Source organism: Coccinella septempunctata, chromosome 2, assembly GCF_907165205.1.
Source record: "Coccinella septempunctata chromosome 2, icCocSept1.1, whole genome shotgun sequence".
NCBI lineage: Eukaryota > Metazoa > Arthropoda > Insecta > Coleoptera > Coccinellidae > Coccinella > Coccinella septempunctata.
In genome coordinates, this window is record NC_058190.1 from 44,394,014 (window position 1) to 44,413,966 (window position 19,953).

Genomic DNA, 19,953 nt, shown 5'->3' on the forward strand with positions numbered 1-19,953 from the left:
GCAAATTTCAAACTGCGATATCTCCTGATTTATTCGTCTGATCCAATTGGGATTTTCGGTTTTATAATCAGCATTGCCAAGGCTTCCACCCAAGCATAAAAACTCGATTTCGAAAATCCCGATTTTCTGGGTCAAAAATGAGCAAGGGGTTAGACCCCCCAAAAATGACATATTTGCACCTCTGCCTCAAAATAAGGCTGTCCTACTATTGTCCTAGGATATGGAGTGCATAGAAGTTGTTCAGTAGATTCCAGAAAACCAAACAGTTCACGGTTCGACACACAATTGAACTTCAGAGAGCCATTCAAAGTGAACTCGAAAATGAAAAGTGGAAAAATAAAAAATCCTATTTTCTTGTAAACAGTGTTGGATATCCGAATGTTTGGTATGAAAATATAGGTTTTCGAATACGCTGAATCTATTCCAATCAGTTTCGTGAGCCTATCTCCCTTCGTTTAGATTTTCATCGTTGAAATGGCATTTTTTCAAAAATTGCAAATTTCAAACTGCGATATCTCCTGATTTATTCGTCTGATCCAATTGGGATTTTCGGTTTTATAATCAGCATTGCCAAGGCTTCCACCCAAGCACAAAAACTCGATTTCGAAAATCCCGATTTTTTGGGTCAAAAATGAGCAAGGGGTTAGACCCCCCAAAAATGACATATTTGCACCTCTGCCTCAAAATAAGGCTGTCCTACTATTGTCCTAGGATATGGAGTGCATAGAAGTTGTTCAGTAGATTCCAGAAAACCAAACAGTTCACGGTTCGACACACAATTGAACTTCAGAGAGCCATTCAAAGTGAACTCGAAAATGAAAAGTGGAAAAATAAAAAATCCTATTTTCTTGTAAACAGTGTTGGATATCCGAAAGTTTGGTATGAAAATATAGGTTTTCGAATACGCTGAATCTATTCCAATCAGTTTCGTGAGCCTATCTCCCTTCGTTTAGATTTTCATCGTTGAAATGGCATTTTTTCAAAAATTGCAAATTTCAATCTGCGATATCTCCTGATTTATTCGTCTGATCCAATTGGGATTTTCGGTTTTATAATCAGCATTGCCAAGGCTTCCACCCAAGCACAAAAACTCGATTTCGAAAATCCCGATTTTTTGGGTCAAAAATGAGCAAGGGGTTAGACCCCCCAAAAATGACATATTTGCACCTCTGCCTCAAAATAAGGCTGTCCTACTATTGTCCTAGGATATGGAGTGCATAGAAGTTGTTCAGTAGATTTCAGAAAACCAAACAGTTCACGGTTCGACACACAATTGAACTTCAGAGAGCCATTCAAAGTGAACTCGAAAATGAAAAGTGGAAAAATAAAAAATCCTATTTTCTTGTAAACAGTGTTGGATATCCGAAAGTTTGGTATGAAAATATAGGTTTTCGAATACGCTGAATCTATTGCAATCAGTTTCGTGAGCCTATCTCCCTTCGTTTAGATTTTCATCGTTGAAATGGCATTTTTTCAAAAATTGCAAATTTCAAACTGCGATATCTCCTGATTTATTCGTCTGATCCAATTGGGATTTTCGGTTTTATAATCAGCATTGCCAAGGCTTCCACCCAAGCACAAAAACTCGATTTCGAAAATCCCGATTTTTTGGGTCAAAAATGAGCAAGGGTTCAGACCCCCCAAAAATGACATATTTGCACCTCTGCCTCAAAATAAGGCTGTCCTACTATTGTCCTAGGATATGGAGTGCATAGAAGTTGTTCAGTAGATTCCAGAAAACCAAACAGTTCACGGTTCGACACACAATTGAACTTCAGAGAGCCATTTAAAGTGAACTCGAAAATGAAAAGTGGAAAAATAAAAAATCCTATTTTCTTGTAAACAGTGTTGAATATCCGGATGTTTGGTATGAAAATATAGGTTTTCGAATACGCTGAATCTATTGCAATCAGTTTCGTGAGCCTATCTCCCTTCGTTTAGATTTTCATCGTTGAAATGGCATTCTTTCAAAAATTGCTAATTTCAAACTGCGATATCTCCTGATTTATTTGTCTGATCCAATTGGGATTTTCGGTTTTATAATCAGCATTGCCAAGGCTTCCACCCAAGCACAAAAACTCGATTTCGTTAATCCCGATGATGTGGGTCAAAAATGGGCAAGGGTTTAGACCCCCTATCTGCTCCTCCGTCTGAAAAATGAAAATCGGGGTGTTCTATTACTGTCCTAGGATGAGGAGTGCAAGAAAGTTGTTGTGTAGATTCTAGGAAACTAAGCTGTCGATGATTCAATAGGCCTCCGCCCATAATTCTCGGTGCTCCACCACACCAAATACTGAAATCGACACAATTTTCAAGTAACTAAGCATAAAAGTGCTCAGAGCTTGGTGAGGCCAATAGACTTCTCTCAGCATTTCATATCTGTGGCTACTTGTGGCTTTATATTTTCTTTTTCAGAATGCCTTCTTACTGTTTTAAAATGGTTTCAAGATTATAACCATGATATAAGGAATATAAGTTAAAGATGTGAAATATTTATTTATTCAAAAATACAAACACCATTCACAGTATTTACATGGTAAAATCACCTATAAAAGAGTATACAATCAATTCTCCTTTAATTTATTTTCGGAAATTAAGTGGAAATTGATTCAGAAAGTGTGAAAGGAATCGTATCCTATATACGGCTTTCCTTTTGAGACTTCGAGTAACCTAACGAATAACTTCAATTCCAGTTATACTCATCAAATCTCATTATAGTCCAATTTCCTGCGATTTTTATTTTATCGACTCAAGAATCACTAGTTATGGAATTCTCATGGTAATTGTTCCCTCAGAGTTTTGATGAAAAATTCCATACTTTAGCATCTATCTCAGAAAATCCATCCAAAACTTCAAGCGCTGAAAAAAAGATATTCCATATTTAGGTACTCCGACCAATCGTTACTTGGGAGATTATAAGTATCAAAGAAAAATATTTCAAAGTCCAATCTCGCATTAACTGGATACCGTCATAATATTTTCTTCATCAATTTTTGAAATTAAACATCATTTCGATGGAAAACGCTATAAAACATTGAAACTGACTGAAAATTTCAATGGATTATCCATATTTTGAACAACCACCCCCATTCACCTATTTCGAATGAAAAATTAAAAATATTCTTCTATTGAGAAGGTCCGTTTTTCCCTTTATGTAATGAAAATATAAATGTATAGTAGTTGCATGTAAAAACTCGGGGAACCTGGGCTCCCAAACCCATCCCCTTGTTTAAGATGATACTTTGAGTTGAGATCAAATCACTTCTATGCTCTGATAAGTAGATAATAATTTCCCGATAAGGTCGAGAAATGAAATCTGAATATATTACCCCCACTCTCGATATATTCTTCTAATATTGGTTTAAGAATTTTAGCAGGAATACTCATGTTCAGTCTTGGGTAAGTCATATTGATTGGTTCTGAAGTTTTGGCATTGCATACAATAACCGCCACTAAATTCCCACTCCCGTCCATGATGGCACCCCCACTGGCACCTGGATGGATGGTACAGGTAGTTTTGATCATGCATGGATGGACATGACAGACATGTCCCTTCGTGATGGTAGCCCCTGATTTTACTTCTCTGGAGAATATGGGGAAACCAGCAGCAAAGACTGAATCGCCTGATGAAATTAAATATAATAAGAAAAATGTTAATCCACAATCTCTTTAAGACGAAGTAACACCTAATACCTTCACTTGGTTCTGGAAATGATGCTAGTCTTAATATAGTCATTGAAACATCTCACTCAAATTAGAGTTTTCATGTGAGAAATGCAAGAGTGGAGAAAATCAGAAGGTATTACTTCCATATAAAGCAACCCATACACCTCTACTCGACTACCAAATAGAATAAACTCACCAATTGTGACCCCTTTTTCGGAGAAAGAAATGGGACTACAATAATCTTCTAACGTTTCTTTAGCCTTCACGACAGCTATATCAATGTAAGAATTTACAGGACTTTTAAATATAACGTCGCAAGGAATAATCCTTTCCTTCTGGTGTATCATAATTGGTTGTTTAAATGACGACTCCTGCGAAATAAAAAGTTATACAAAAGAATTTTTCTTATATTTTTTCGATACGGACCACAACGTGCGCATTTGTTATCAGAATACCCTGTTCTTTGCTTATCAATATCGCTGTGCCCCAAATAGTGCCGTTGTATATTTGAAACAAACTTGATTCGACTATACCTATATGAAAAAAAAAAGCATAACACTAATTATAAAACGGGTATAAATAAATTTCCAGGATGAAGATGGGAACAAGTATAGTTGAACCTGATAATGTGACAATATACTCTTAACGAAACGTAATGTATCGTTCTTTCATTACTTCGTTTAGATTTTTTAAGAGTTTATAGGCAAAGCCTCTGCCCTAAGCATAATTCTTTTAAATCCTGGTATTATACGTTTTTCGAAATCTCTATTTCTCAACGACTATTTTTGGTGAATCTCGGGAAAAAAATTGTTTATATGTTGAGGTCAGTGGCATAACCTACGGATGTTATGCTCTCTAAAAAGTTTTTCTTCTGTACAGTATACAGCTTTTGTAGAAAATAATAATCGATTTCAGATTTTCCACTTATCTTTTTTTCACATACTTACTCATTAGATTGGTTCTCGTTTTAATTACATTCTGGTTCACTATATCGGATGAACTCAATCCCAAAATCTCCGAAAATAACGATCTCAAATCTGCTATAACCGTAAAATTCAACCATTCACCTTTCCACCAATTTATAGTAGAAATAACGATTCCAATAGGAACAAGACTGAAACATATGTGCAAGAATTATGTATTTTTCCCTAGCTCGAAATATTTTATTATATAATACTTGATACTCTAAATCTCTAAATATTTCGGTTATTTATTCCAGATAACTCAGATAAAATTTATAAAGTACACCATCATTTATATATACAGGATGTCTCAGAAACTTTCAGAAATATGACATGGCGATACATTCTAACAATCAGGCTGCGATCAAAGCACACTGAGCTCTCACATTATCAATTCTAGATGATATAGGAATGCAGAAGGAAAAATAAAGTGATTAGGCAAGTATAAAGGTATGACTCGCTTCACTGATGTATATTACCAGCTTTATTGTTAAAAAAATGACATTTGTGTTGAACTGATTCATAACTAATATTGAAAAAATACTGTTGTTTGTACGCGTATACCGAAATACAATATTGAATGGAGCAATCAATGATTTTTTTACTCACCTGGAAATGTCTGTGAAAACTGGACTTCCTTCGCTACCAGGAGTTAAAGGCATATCGCTGAATATTAGGCAATTATTGATGCCTAAAATATTTGATACCACTCCTTGACTGAAATGATTCATGAAGTCCCTATTTCCAAAAGCAGAGCTGATACAACACAGATTTTCTCCTCTAGAAAATTTCGTTTTGGGCATTTTATCGAGCCATCTTTTTAGATTTTCGTCCAATTTACCCTTAATTGAGCAATCAATTTCCAGCACTATGAATATGGGCATCCAGTCAGATTGTTGATTATCTGAAGAATCGAAGGACCAACTTCGAAAAATCGTTCTAGCAGATTCTTTTATGATTTCGGACAAGAAACATCCCTTGAAATGAGCGGTGTAGGTAGATATTCCATTTAATTCATCGTTAACATTAACGGAAAATAAAATATTTCGAAAGACATCGATTGATCGTATCGATCCAGGATTATCGAAATCTATTCTTTCAAATTCTGAATTTGAGAAAAAATTTGATACTGCATGAAAAGTTGCGATGATGTAACGTCTGTTAAACATTGATCCAGAAGTTCCGTACACTGAATTACTCTTGCAATGTCTCGCTTCCACCAAGACTGATCTAATATCCATCTGGAAGAAATGATAAAAACTGTGAAGTTTTGAAAGGAATGATCAAAAAAGTTGATGGCCCATGAGGGGATCGAACCCGCGACCTTCGCGTTATTAGCACGACGCTCTAACCAACTGAGCTAATGGGCCAGATGATTGAGGTGATGGAAAGCTAACTTATAACAAATGAGAAAAATATAGAAAACATAAAGGGAGTATTCGATTATTAAAATATTAACAAACCTTTTTCACCAACAATATTCTGTTAGAATATACACTCATAAATTATGAAAATTCAACAAATAGATTGATTTAGGTAAAACCGAGGCTTTTCCTGCGTAACTTTCACTTGACATACGTGGCATTGAAGTTTGAAGTCAAAATATTGGAAATGTGCGTCATATTTAAATGTCACAACACAACAAGACAATGGAATAATATCTAAAGGAAATGTAATTTCCTCTGATAAAAAATAATAATTATCAGTAGTTCGACCAGGGAATTCAGAAACTGTGAATCTTGAATAGTTCTTTGATATATGTATATAATCAACAAATCAGCAACTCCCAGATGGCTTTCCACTAAATATTGAACAATTGCAGGAAATTCCAATTAGAAGTATGATTATCAATATATAAAAAGTTTTCCTTAATGGCTCATTTAGAATGTACTCTCATAAATTCGCGTTATTGAATATGGCGCCTTCAAGTTTTTAATTTGATTTATATACATGTTCTAATTTCAGATGGCCCATTTAAAACAGCTTCGGTTAGTACTATGGAAAAACTCTCTTATCAGGAAAAGACATTGGGTGTTGACGCTCTTCGAGATACTGTTACCTATTCTCTTATTCATTTTGGTGTCATATAGTCGATCAAAGATAAGTGGCATAGCGAAGCAGGAAATAGTAGATCCAACATATTCAGAACCTATCCACCTGAGTGAGAAGGGAGAAATATACTATACTGTCATAGATATCTCCAGCACTTTATTTTTTTATGCTCCGTCCAATAATTTAACAGATGAACTTATAAGGAGGTTACAAATTAAGTTGCAGGTGCATTCAAACGGTAATATTCTTCCTATTCACTATTTATTGTAATTGGAAGCTTATATTCAATATCTTCTTTCAGAAATAATCAGTTTTTCATCTAAGGAAGAGTTATTGAAAGAATTCAGTAAAGTAAATCAAACTCTAATTGCTATTATTTTCAATTCTAATGATGTTAAAAAGTTGGATTATGATATAAGGTTTTATGACCAGTATGTTAGAGGAGAAACTAACGACCTATATTTATCAGAACTTCAGTATTCTAATTATGGTAAGGAATTATTGAATTATTGAATAATATTTTTCTGATATATTAATATTATTTTGATTTAGGTCTTAACAGTTATTTCCAAAGTGGATTCATGACAATACAAACTACCCTAGATTTGGCTTATATTGAAATGTTGAAGAACAGTGAAGTACCAGTATATTTAACAATGCAGGAGTTTCCATATCCTCCTTACAAAAGTGATGCGGGATTGATACATATCTTTATGCCGTTCTTATCTCACATCACTATATTCAGTTTTATCTTCTTATGTCCTGCACTGATAATGAGAATTATTGAAGAAAAATCAACAGGAACAAGGGTGAGCAATTAATTATATATTGATTTAAGAGTATTCAAAAATTCTGAAAGGAAATAAACTATACAGGATGTTTTATGATAACGAGCATTTATAGGTCTGTTGCTGAGATTGGGAGAAATATTTTTTCTGCGCAATGTATATACATATACTCTGTTTTTGAATCATAGGCTAGAAATGGGGTGTTAAAGAACATTGTTGAGGAATAATTTGTTTAGTATGGTGTGATATGTGTGAGCCTTGAAATAACAGTTTCTGGTCACATGGTAGTACTTTTTGAAACCAGGCTGCTGTCATTATCATCCAAGCATCCCCACAAAACTTTCATTCAAGCAAATTTAGTTGTTGTATGCATTTTTTTCTGGCTAGATTAGAATTGAAAGCACCCAACACCTGTCAACTTGTTACAAAAATTATCTTGAATGATTTGATAAGCTAAGGCAGTTGTAACATCTGCATATGTAGTTCATATTTCCTTATATTTTAGTATTTGCTTTTTTCGATAAATAATTGACCTTGTACTAAATAATCAAAATTTCCATCAAAAGATGTACTCAGTAGATTGATTTCACTTTCAGGAGCTTTTGAAAATGGTAGGGCTGAAATCATGGATGTTATGGTTTGGATGGTTCCTCCATGCTTTCCTCCCAAATTTCGTGTCTGTTATTTTGATTGTTATCCTGATGAAAGTACCTATGTGGGGCATAGATACTCCACCAATTGAATACTGCAATGCTGCGATCTTCTTCATATTTTTATTCCTTTATCTTATAGCGTCGATAACCTTCTGTTTTGCAATATCATCTTTATTCAACAGACGTAAGTACCTTTCGGCTCAATGGCACAAAAAATCAGAAACTGGGCATGTGTGAGATTTGTAAATCAGAACTCGATGTTTATTCTAATAATTTTCAGCATTCTTTGGTGTTGTTGTTGGCATTGTCTTTTGGATATTGAGTTATACTATTCCAGAAAATTTTGTAACAAACGTTCAAACATATAAAGCTATAAAACTGATATTAGCTCTATTTCCGAATATGTGTCTCAGCTATGGTTATAAAACTATGACAATATATGAAGCTAGGGGTAAGTTAATTCTGAGCAATATCAATGAATTCTTGAGATAAATCAAATAAAAAATTCAAATATTTAAAGTTATTGATGTTTTCTTTTATATTTTTCAGTGGTAGATTGAGTTTCATTTTCAAACATATTCAAATTGCTTTAAGCATTTTATAGTCTTTCAAGCATCATCACTTTTTTCCACTTTTTTTTGGAATATGATTGTTGATCTAAAAATTTGTAAACCTAGTGTAATACTTTTTGAAAAGTTGCCATTACTATTGATATGTTGTGTTTGATGTTATTCTCATAAAGCGATGATATATCCCCAGAGATTGGAGTGAATTGGTCCAACATGTTTGAGCCTGGGAGTGAGACTAATGATGAAATTACAATGGGCACAGTCTGGGTTATGTTCGTTGTTGACATTATTGTCTATATGTTGGTTACTCTATATGTTAGCAATGTTTTTCCTGGGCCATATGGCATTCCCAGGTCTTGGAATTTTCCACTAGAATATTTGGGAACGGTGAGTTTTCCATTGAAAAATATAAGTTATTTGGTAGTTGTTGATTCTTTAGTTCTCCTTTTTTATGGTTGTGGTATTGCAGTTTTACCGATGGTAGTTTATTGAAGATGATTGTCAGCATTGTCCCGATTCTCTCCATTGTTACTAATTTTTCTTTTTAAAATTCATTTAAATTCACAACTTAGGCCTGCTGTTCACAGATATGATATCTGACGGTATGATGATCCGAAAATGCCCCCTTATTTTGGTCGATTATTTCGAAAATAATGGGCACAGTTGCTCAGTTCAGGATTAAGCCAAGATTTAAGTTGATCCTAGATTAATTTTGACAGTTCTGTTCAATTCTGTCAGGTTGAACTGGGATTAACTCTTAATCCTGGACTGAACAACTGGGTTTTAGAGTCGCAGTGTAAAAAACCCCCTTAATCTACAATCGTTGTATATCAGTATGTATGAACAGATTGCCTTAAATGTTTTTTTATCATGTTGCTTTTCTGTACTATAAAAGGGTATACAAAAGAATTCCCTTTCCAGCCCAAAAGGGAATATTCATTACCCAGAAAACGTAATATATATGACAATGACATTTTTGCCAGAGAACCATTAGTGAGTATGTAGATATTTCTGAAGTTTCATTTGAAGCATGGCTATTTTTTGTTGTGTGAGGAATATGAAAAAATCTGAGTACTATTGGGTGATGGGTATCAAACGCCATTTAGTTCCTGAATTTTGGAATTGTAGGCTTGTTGAGTTTCTTCGTTTCCAAGTATTTTGCTTTTATCGCTAGTATTTTGATGTATTTTGCAGATGTGCAACAATAAAGTAACAAATGGCGATGGAACAGAGCCATTAGATGCTTCAGATTCACATAGTGATAACGGAATAGAAATAAAAAATTTGAGAAAAACGTTTGGTACAACAGTGGCTGTGAATAACTTGTCAATGAATATCAAAAAGAACCAAATTACTGTTCTTCTTGGTCACAACGGAGCTGGTAAAACAACCACCATGTCAATGATTACAGGTATGGTCAATACTAGCTTTCAGTGTGGTTAAGAATCACACTAAAAACAAAAACGTTTAGTATGTATGCCGTAGGCACTTTTCCTGACACTCTTTCTGATTCACCTTCTGTACACAATGAACAACCACATCCACTTCTTTGCAGACGACAGTACACTTCACTCTATCATTTTATTTGACAATTTGGTCTCAGCTCCTGAGCTGAACAACAGGGGACAAGATGTGACGTCAGCACAGACCTCAACATCTTAACTGACTGAGGCTCCAGAAACCTGGTGAGATTCAGTTCAACGAAAACGCAGTTTTGCTGGTTATCCAACAGACCTCACACAAAACCGATGTGAATGAATGAGCAAACAGTGGAGCATAGGGACTTGCGACTTGTTGGAGTCGGTATTTCGCAGGACTTTCTCTGACACAACCTTGCACGTGCTGCTGGAGGAAAGTATTTTTCACTCACCAATTTGGAAATACTTCACAAGATCCAAATACGACCGGGATTAGAATACCACCCCATCTTTGGAATGCTGCAGCACCAACTTCGCTCTCACTGGTTGACTCAGACTATTTGTCAATAGGTGATCCACCATTTGTTTCCTTTGTCGTATCGGCGCGGGTTGGATGATCTTTCAATGTTCTATAGATACTTCCATGGCCAATTTTCTTTGAAGCTTCTAATAAGCCATGGCGGACAGAAGGACTCGCCGAACAACTGAATCCCACCGCTATTCTGACGAGCTTCGGACAACTAGAACGGCTCGATACGACCGCACTTCTGTACCTTGAGCATATTTAATTTACACTCTGCCTGCAAACCTTCAAGTCTCATCTTAATACAAACTTCCTCTTTCTACACTCCAATGATCCACGGTACCTCTCGTACTCGCATTTCAATTAAATATGTATATTCCATGCAATTCCACCTTGGTAACTACAACCCATGTTCATTTCAGGCATGATAAATTACAATAAAGGAAGGATAAAAGTTTATGATCACGATATTAAAAGTGAGGAAAAACAAGTGAGAAAATTAATGGGCTTATGTCCGCAACATAACCTCTTATTCAATGATCTGACTGTGTATGAACATCTGATGCTGATTGGAGGGGTATGTTTCAATTATCTTAATTTCATGAGTACGTTGACCATGAGATTTTTTCTAGCTCAAAGGAGCTTCGATGGAGGATGTGAAAAAAGAAGCTGATGATCTGCTTCAATTGTTGAAACTGGAGAAGAAAAAAGATGCGATGGTTAGCTGTTTATCTGGAGGAATGAAGAGGAAGTTATGTTTAGCAATGGCGGTTATTGGCCGTAGTCAGGTGAGCTGGCTTAATAAGACCATTATTGGCATGATACTATTTGACACTTTTCATATTAGGTCCTTGTTCTGGATGAGCCAACAGCTGGTATGGATCCCGAATCTCAGAGAGAAGTTTGGACCCTCCTTTTGAAGTGGAGGGGCACAAAAACAATACTAATTTCAACACATTATATGGATGAAGCTGATGCTTTAGCAGACTGGATAGCAATTATGGCAAATGGAGAGAAACAGTGCTTTGGAACCCCCATGGAACTGAAGGATAAATTCAGTATGTTATCTAATTTAACATTTTAAATTGTCATAATTTGATCTATTCTCCTTTCCAGAAACTGGATATCACTTGTCCTTGATGCTGATGAGCACTGAAAACTTGGAAGAGATAAGCAGTACCATTTATGATGTCATTCCAAAAGCAAAACTCAAGGAACAACATGGTAACAATGTAGTCTACATTTTACCAATAGAAGACAAATGTAACTTCTCTAAATTATTGAGCATTTTGGAGATGAGGAAGAGTGAATTCAAAATAAATAATATTTCCATTAATATAACAACACTTGAAGATGTGTTCCTCAGGTAAGATACCTGGCCCTTGTACATAGTTTGATTTTTTATTGAGTCATTCCAACATTTCAGCTCCAGAAAAGAATTGGAACCATCTGTTGGAAATGAGGAATATATAAAAGATGGTAACTAAGAAATTTGTGGGTAAATTCTCAAAATAATTGATTTTAATTTGTAGATTTGAAATTGCCAACGTTTGAACCCAGCATATTTTTACCTTTACTGCTCAAAAGGATCTACTTTTTGCAAGAAAAACCCCTTTCTTATATCATACCTGTAAGTAACTCCTTTATTGTATCACATTCGTTTTACATTGAAAAATTTCTGATTTTCAAACTGATTGCAGCCAAAATCTTTGGTATAACTTGACTTGCAATTTATTAGTTATCTAAAAGAGGTGAAATATCAACTCCAGAAACATAGGTTTTTTTTAGATTCCGATTCATTTTTTAAGGCTGTAAAACATCCATGACACGGTATTTGAACAGAGTTCAAAGCTTAATCAACTTTTGAACACGTTTCTCAGAAGATTCCGGAAACTTGTAATGATACGCTGAAAATATTCCAGGTCATTCTTACCCTGCTTCTCACCTTGCTGACGATCTACCTTGGACAAACGTCCACAGATTCCACCAAAGGAAATAAATTGAATATCCGCATGAATCTCGGCGTATACGGACCCACCGAAGTGTTCTTTTCAGCGAATTTCGATGACGACGTAAATCCAGCCTTCGCTCCTTTCGTAGAAAGATTGAAGAACTTCTACCACAACGAAGCAAAATCAGAGAAGAGTTACACAGTCCAAGTAAACAGCACCTCAGATGGTAACTATTGTAATTCGAAGGTGTAGCGCAATTGTTGATATTTGTCGTTATTTGCAGGTATCATAAAACGGGGAATCCAGAACCTGCCATTTTATAAGAATCACATGGTAGCAGCGGCGGAATTCAACGTTTCCAAGGATATTATTCGAGTGAATGCTATGTATTCCCATTTCGCGATCCATGGTCCTCCCATCAGCTTGAATCTTGTGATGAACGCTATAGCTAAAGCCGAACTTGGAAACGAATACTCGATAACCACTTCCAATGAGCCTCTGAACAAAGTTAAGCGAATCGAGCCAACTGAGGAATCGGAGGTTCAGGTCGGGTTACTATGGTTGATATTGTTTCCTCTAGGTGAGTCAGGTTGTACTATAAAACACCTTGTCTGGGTTGAAATGTGGAATCAATCAATTTTTCTCAAGAAGAAATGAAAGGTAATCATAAGATATTGAGATTACTATTTCCGCTCACAGTGAGAGAAAAAATGTTCACTACTGATTGAAATCAAAAGCTTTCATCCAGATTTCTTCAAATGATCGGATTTGAAATGAAACGGGGTCCTAATTTATGCCTTCTCTTCCAGGTTTAGCATTCTTAATGGCTTGTTTCATAATATTTCCTCACATGGAACTATCGACTGGATTTATTCAACTGCAGATTATGTGTGGAGCCTCTTCACTCAAATACTGGCTCAGTAATTTCTTATTTGACTTTGGATTATATATAATCTCTACAGTGTTTATAGTCAGCATCACTTGGGGGTTAGCAATTACTTTCGATTGGAGAGATTTTATGGGAGCTATGGGTAAGTCTCTGGATCTGGATATTACAATAAAATGATGATTACACGGTACACAGACTAAGTTCACCTGACACTTTCTCAGAGAGCTTTGACATGAAGACCCTCAAGTGTCATATTGATAAATTTCCTCTCCCAACACTCGATTTATTCACAGTACTCCCATATTTAGGCTCAACCTGTTGGAATGTTTCAGTGAAAATGGTCCTAGTGCTACACCAACTAATTCAAATCAAGCGATTATTGAAATCCTTCTCTTACCTTATCAATGGTTTTTTTTTTCATAGGTCCCTTATCGGTTATCATGGTGTTCTATGGACTAGCAACGATACCATTCGCCTATCTCTTCACCAGATTCAAGACAGCCTCTAGTGGTTACGCTGTCCTTCTTATAGTGTCGTTGCTTTCTGGAGTTATTCTAACCATTATAGTTAATGCCTTGGAACAGGCCAAGGATGACTATTATACTCACATTGGTTACGTGTTACACCTAATTTTCTTGCTGCTATTTCCACATTATGGAGTATCTTATGTTTCCATCAATTATGGCAGAAAAGCGGTACAGAATTATAATTGGTACACGATGTCCGCACAGAAGAGGAGGGCTGTCTGCCGTTTCCATGATAATCCGTGCTGTTTTGGTGAGTTTTTATTTGGAGCAACGTTATTTGAGATTTAATATTTTTACTCATGACCAGTGAACACTCGAACTACTTCTTTAGCCTCGTCAGCCAATGTTTCACTTCTTTCAACTAATAATAATCAATGATTCATTCAATTCATTTGAAATTGTGAACTAATATTTCTAGGGGAAACTACACCCGAATGTATAATCCACAAGGATTATTTCCAAAATGAAGAACTGGGAATTTGGAAAGATTTATGGAAGATGATATTTCCCTTCATTCTTTATTTCACCATAAACGTTCTGCTAGAATCAGATTGCTTCAAATTTGTCAGTGAGGAAATAAACAAGCTGATTTATCGGAGAACGTCAAGCGAAGAGTCCCTCGGCAAAAAAGATGTACTTTACTCCCACAATTTGACAAAATACATTGGCGGTGAACAAGTGGTTAAAGGTGTGCAATTCGAAGTTGATCGAGGCAAATGCTACGGATTATTGGGTGTGAATGGAGCCGGTAAAACAACTACCTTTAGAATGCTCACAAAAGAAATAATGAAATCAGATGGAAAATCAGCCGTTTTCAAAGATGAAGGAAACGTAGAAGATGAGTCGCGCACTGTAAGCGAATAATTGTTACCCTTTGTTGAAGAGAATATTCATTTCTAACCTTTTCAGTATCTCCAACAAATTGGATACTGCCCCCAAAATAACTGCTTGAATTTCGCTCTAACGGCAAGGCAACTTCTGAAAATTTTCGCTTACTTCCGAGGCTATCCCTATAAACATCTGGATTTTATTGCTAATCATTTCTTGAAAATGATGCGTGAGTTCTCAATCAGTCAAATTCTTGATATGTTCAACTACAAAAAAATTCATTCTAGAACTGGAGAGCCTTGCTGACAAACCATGTGGAGTTTACAGTGGCGGCAATAAGAGAAAGCTTTGTCTGGCCTTAGCTCTCATGGGTTATCCCCCAAATATATTCCTAGATGAGCCGACTAACGGTGTTGATCCAGTCAGCAGGAGAATATTTTGGAATATAATCAAAGAAATGCAGACCCAGAAGAAACTCACCTTCCTCTTGACATCTCACAGCATGCAGGAATGCGAGGCTTTATGCTCGAAGTATGTTGAAATTATCTTTCTTGCGAAATTTTCGACTGTTTTTTCTTGACCTTGAACTATTTTCAGGTTGGGAATCATGAAAGACGGTCATCTTGAATGCAACGATACCATACCACATCTCAAGGAAAAATACCACACAGGATTCACAGTCAAGTTGAAGTTGAAACAGAAGAATTTGAAACCAAATAAAAAGAATGTTGATCAGCTATTGATACTTGCGGAAAAACGTGGTCGCAAATCATCTGTTGAAGATTTTCCAGATTCATTCGTTATGCACACTTATGCAGAAGAAGTAAATGATATTTCGAAAGATAAAGAAAGAAAGTGGTCAGATAAAGGGGACTCTGGAGATTCAGTCGATTCGTTGGATTATATAAAGCATATTTTGGAAAGTGAATATGATGGAGAACTCAAAGATGAGCACCCAGTGAGTCTTTATTCGGTAAAACACACTTAACGTTTTTATGACGAATTTATTTTCACAGGGCTTACTACATTACCATGTCAAACCCATGCAGGCATCGAAGAAGACCATGAGTAAATTATTTGAAGATATGGAAGAACTGAAAAACAAATGTGGTTTGATTGAAGATTACATTGTTACCGAAACAACAGTAGAAGATGTCTTCTTAACCGTTGCAAAAGCTGATTCTGTAAACGGTTCATCGAATAAAACTTCAAATAGCTCTTCAGAGAAGAGTTCGAAGGCTTCCTCTAAAAAGAACTCGAAAAGTTCTTCTGAAAGTTCAAAAAGTTATATGGTTTGACTTTAAATCCATGAGAATTTCGGAATTATGGAAATTGCTCAAGGTATAAAACATTCCATAAGTCCACAATTAATTTCGATTCTGATTTTCATTTATTGAGATTCAAAAACAAATTGTGGGTAAGGGTGGCTCAATCGACCGGTTTGTTAAAGAATAAAACAATCATTTCACCTAAAAGAGCATGAAAAGGAGCGTGAATCTTAGTATATTCAGGTGAGTGATTGAAGCTTTTGAGATTAAATATTAATTTTTCAGGCAGCTACTTGTAATAGTCATAAAATTTGATAACATAGGGGGAAAAGTCGTTGATAAAATCTCTGCTTTTTCTATTTTTCCTTCTATACTTTGAAAAATAAATCTTGTTATTATATATAGCCTACACCATTACATGATAAAAGGGAATATATTTTATATATTTTGAGTGGAATGAATGCATACTTCTCCAAATTGGGAATCATCTCATGGTTTGAAATTGCCTGTTACTGTTGTACAGATGAGTTTTATTGGATTTAATTCAATTGGTACTTGTTAATGAGTTCTTTTATATGTTATAAACAGAATACTTCTTATTTTAGATGATTCTTATTGTTATAAGCTAATTCATTACAGAATTATGCTGATTTATGTGATAACATATGAATAATGTATATGCATAGTGTTAAAATGATTCTATTGCCTATAAGCGTTGATTGAACAATACTTCAATCAACGCTATAAGTTTCAGCTTAATTTTGGTTAAGTTAACATTCTCTATGAAATGAAATGAATAAATGTACTTATGTGTAAGAAGAAATATTTTATACGTAAAATCGATATCAATAAATACAAAACGATATAACAGTACTTAATTATTTGATTTTCGACAATTTATACTACAAATATAAGTCCCCAATAATAAATTGCATATTTCTTCTGCCTACTTAATTACCACAAGATTAAAAGTAGATCTAACTTCGAAGTGGATTAGAAGATCGGTAGCTGGCTCTAAACCAGAGGATTCACAAGCGCCAGAAGCACGGCGCTTCATGAGTTCATGTATTATCTTAGCACCAAAAATCTTCACTGTTTCTCGAGGTAAACAAAGTATTAACTGTAGTTACAAAAATTCACAGAGTTCAGCAATTCCTTACAAAAAGAAAAATCCAGAAAACTCGAAAACCCCTGGATCGATTCAGACCAAAATCGAATAGGGTTCGTCACGCTTCAGATTAGCATCTACTTGCGAAATTTCACATCGATAGATTGAAAATTGCGAATTTTAGCGTGCATAAATCGATTTGGATGAAAAATGACTCAAAAACCGTTTTTTCAATATCCACCAGAATCAATAGCCTTCTTAACACCGTAGATCCGCAAGTAGAAACTGAGGTCGACAGCCTCATATTGCATCCACAATAAATGATTACACACAAACGGAGAAATTTATTTATGCGTCCTCTGAAATGGGTTTCGCGATATGTAATTTTTTGCGCATAGGAAGGGCCTACCAAGCTTCAGAAGCTCATCGTTAACATGTATAAGGTGGAATAATATATCACTCCACTAATTATACCTGCAGCAGAATAAAAAAAATTCTGAAGAGGTGACCAATAGAAGTACCGAAAAAGCCATTGAGAAAATACGGAGAAAAAATAGAAACTAAAATATATAAGGTGAAAAAGATGTGTAGAAATGGTTGTTGAATTAAACGGATCTGTTCCTGGGAAAAAAACGGATGTGGTGTCGTACAAAACGATAAACGAGAGTGATTTATCTTTTCATTTCACAATCAAATGAGGGACCTACACTTTATAATCAATAGCGTTAATATTATTCCATGGAACAATGAATAATCTTCATGTAAATTTTCGAAAATAAGTGCGACTGATAAGATTGAGATCAGCTAGCATCTAAAGGTAGATTTGATTAAATAGGTTGTAACAATAAAATTATCTTATCAGAAAAGGGAAAAACGTGTCGCGGTCGCTGTGTTTCCGCTCGTTTTTGTTGAAAAACCTTGTTCTGATTAGATGGGGACGTCTCAGAGTGTTTCTGTTTTTACAGAGGAGTTACTAGACGAATATACAGCACTAACATTCCTCACTAGAGGGGAAATTTTAACGTGAGTATTGGTTAACATACATGAGCATGAACGCTCTACACATGGGATTATGCATCATTTCCGCATCAACAAATTCATATGGATATTCCTTCACCACATGTTGAAATAATTCGATGACGTACCTACAATAATAAACAACTTCAAAAATCCTACACTATAAGAGGGATGGACATTTGAACATATCAAGCTCCATCTTTTTATTGTCTTGCAAAAAAAAACTTTATATCTCTGTACTGAATCATTTTCTGCTCGAACTTATCCATAAGTGGTCCGTGCCAAACGTACATATATTATACATTTGATGAATTAAATAGTCATTCTCAAAAAAAAATTTTTTTTGTCCAAATTATTGTCCCATTCGGGGATTCCCTATGAAAGGAATTGCGTTTTCACAACCTCATCTCTCTAAAGGCTACTCATGATCAATTTTGATACATTCCACAGAAGGAGCAATGGGGGAATTCCTTTAGTATAAAAAAATTTAGATAAATGATGAGCCCAGTGATATGGGAAAATGTTACCTTTGTAATTTACCACTCTAGTTTATCAAATTGAACACTTTAAAACCACTTTCGATCCTCCTTGACTCATGACTCGCTTAGACATAAAAAAACGCAAAAAATAATTTTTTTCAGATTGTATAAGGCCTTCAGCTCTCTAGGCTTAGATCGAATTGATAATTTCGACAAAAGGTATCCAGTCCAAGATATTCAAGAATGTTTTCCACAGCTGAAGGTACTAAAATAAGGACCTCAAAGAATATTATCTTGCTCAACCCGTTTTTTTTTAGTGTAACCCTTTCAAGGATAGGATCTTCAAGGTCTTCTCATCAGCAAAAGATGGGCAATTTTCTTTTGAAGATATGTTAGACTTATATTCTGTTATGTCCTACAAATGTCCAGACAAAGTCAAAGCTGTTTGGGCATTCAGAATATTTGGTAAGTTAGTTTAATTGATATTAAGCAGAAAATTTTTACTAGATTAGTTTATGAATAACTGTCAGTTAGTATAGAACAAGCTAAGTAGGATGAGTACGCATTTAGGGGGAATAAGTTTAATTTCAGTTAAGAAAGTATCCTACATTTTTCGAATTATGAGTGTAGAGTAAATATTCGTTTGGTACAAGTAATGAACAAAAATCATTTCCTTCAAAAAGTTACACATTCAATGACTAATGACATTTTGCCAGATTATGATGAGGATGGTGCTTTAGATGAGAAGGATCTGATGATTGTCATAGATAAGTTGACTCAGAGTGAAAAAAGCGGCAACGAGATAGCTGTAGAGAATAAAAAGCACATAATAAAAGTAGTAAGTAATGAAAACAAAAAGTTAACAGTGTAAACACTGATCCAATAATTGTCTTTCAGCTATTGAAGGAGTTTGATTTAGAGAGTAATGGCGCAATTACACAATTGGAATTTCAGCATGCTGTAGGCAAAATTCCTGAATTTGCACATTCATTTAGTTTCAGGTTTTGAGAGGCCAATATATTGAAGATATGAACTACCCACAAACTCTTCACAATGCAAATCTGAGAGATTATAATTTTATTTTATCCATTATATGATTCCATCAGTACAAGAAGAATATTTAAAGCTGACAAAATTCTATCATGCAGATAATACATGCATGTTATAAGATCGTAGCTATTTATTGTCAAAATTTAACTTGTGTCTTTGATAATTGTATTGAAGGAAATTGAAATAAAAATAAAAAATCCCAAT

At 35.0% G+C, this 19,953-nt stretch overlaps 3 protein-coding genes and 1 non-coding gene across 5 annotated transcripts; 2 read left to right on the forward strand and 2 right to left on the reverse strand.

Moving 5' to 3' along the window:
• Positions 1 to 2,476: 2,476 nt before the first annotated feature.
• Positions 2,477 to 6,232, reverse strand: LOC123308390 (peroxisomal leader peptide-processing protease). Its single transcript, XM_044891014.1, has 7 exons — positions 6,092 to 6,232; positions 5,238 to 5,869; positions 4,614 to 4,780; positions 4,093 to 4,199; positions 3,863 to 4,037; positions 3,330 to 3,623; positions 2,477 to 2,859 (listed from the first exon to the last, which is right to left on the reverse strand). The coding sequence occupies exons 1-7, from the start codon at positions 6,128 to 6,130 to the stop codon at positions 2,792 to 2,794; spliced, it is 1,482 nt and encodes a 493-aa protein (XP_044746949.1). The 5' UTR covers positions 6,131 to 6,232; the 3' UTR covers positions 2,477 to 2,791.
• On the reverse strand, positions 5,925 to 5,998 carry Trnai-aau. Its single transcript has one exon. It is a non-coding gene; the product is annotated as a tRNA-Ile (tRNA).
• A 31-nt stretch (positions 6,233 to 6,263) lies between the features above and the next one.
• LOC123308388 (phospholipid-transporting ATPase ABCA1-like) lies at positions 6,264 to 16,968 on the forward strand. 2 transcript variants are annotated; one of them, XM_044891011.1, is made up of 24 exons: positions 6,264 to 6,466; positions 6,594 to 6,918; positions 6,982 to 7,170; positions 7,233 to 7,489; positions 8,065 to 8,305; positions 8,402 to 8,572; positions 8,881 to 9,077; positions 9,612 to 9,683; positions 9,885 to 10,101; positions 11,054 to 11,208; positions 11,264 to 11,419; positions 11,479 to 11,689; positions 11,748 to 11,997; positions 12,058 to 12,110; positions 12,164 to 12,261; positions 12,554 to 12,809; positions 12,867 to 13,163; positions 13,393 to 13,614; positions 13,896 to 14,249; positions 14,418 to 14,851; positions 14,909 to 15,056; positions 15,115 to 15,358; positions 15,425 to 15,785; positions 15,844 to 16,968. In XM_044891011.1, exons 2-24 carry the CDS (start codon positions 6,594 to 6,596, stop codon positions 16,123 to 16,125), a joined length of 5,190 nt encoding a protein of 1,729 aa, XP_044746946.1. In that variant the 5' UTR covers positions 6,264 to 6,466; the 3' UTR covers positions 16,126 to 16,968. The 2 variants fall into 2 exon arrangements, with proteins under 2 accessions (XP_044746946.1, XP_044746947.1); XM_044891012.1 differs by lacking the exon at positions 9,612 to 9,683 and having other exon boundaries at positions 6,265 to 6,466.
• Positions 16,969 to 17,953: 985 nt separating this feature from the next.
• On the forward strand, positions 17,954 to 19,870 carry LOC123308392 (calcium and integrin-binding protein 1-like). The gene is made up of 5 exons (XM_044891016.1): positions 17,954 to 18,226; positions 18,862 to 18,961; positions 19,017 to 19,164; positions 19,416 to 19,537; positions 19,597 to 19,870. Exons 1-5 carry the CDS (start codon positions 18,135 to 18,137, stop codon positions 19,705 to 19,707), a joined length of 573 nt encoding a protein of 190 aa, XP_044746951.1. The 5' UTR covers positions 17,954 to 18,134; the 3' UTR covers positions 19,708 to 19,870.
• The last annotated feature ends 83 nt before the right edge of the window (positions 19,871 to 19,953 follow it).

Excerpts from the sequence above, each read along its gene's own strand:
- LOC123308390 (XM_044891014.1), bottom strand. The coding sequence starts at position 6,130 with ATGAGTGTATATTCTAACAGAATATTGTTGGTGAAAAAG. Across the intron at positions 3,624-3,862 it reads CGAAAAAGGGGTCACAATTG|GCGATTCAGTCTTTGCTGCT; the intron begins GTGAGTTTATTC and ends TAATTTCATCAG. Across the intron at positions 2,860-3,329 it reads AGAATATATCGAGAGTGGGG|CGCTTGAAGTTTTGGATGGA; the intron begins GTAATATATTCA and ends TCTTTTTTTCAG.
- LOC123308392 (XM_044891016.1), top strand. The coding sequence starts at position 18,135 with ATGGGGACGTCTCAGAGTGTTTCTGTTTTTACAGAGGAGTTACTAGAC. Across the intron at positions 19,165-19,415 it reads TTGGGCATTCAGAATATTTG|ATTATGATGAGGATGGTGCT; the intron begins GTAAGTTAGTTT and ends ACATTTTGCCAG. Across the intron at positions 19,538-19,596 it reads AAAAGCACATAATAAAAGTA|CTATTGAAGGAGTTTGATTT; the intron begins GTAAGTAATGAA and ends ATTGTCTTTCAG.
- LOC123308388 (XM_044891011.1), top strand. The coding sequence starts at position 6,594 with ATGGCCCATTTAAAACAGCTTCGGTTAGTACTATGGAAAAACTCTCTT. Across the intron at positions 9,684-9,884 it reads TTTTTGCCAGAGAACCATTA|ATGTGCAACAATAAAGTAAC; the intron begins GTGAGTATGTAG and ends TGTATTTTGCAG. Across the intron at positions 13,615-13,895 it reads AGATTTTATGGGAGCTATGG|GTCCCTTATCGGTTATCATG; the intron begins GTAAGTCTCTGG and ends TTTTTTTCATAG.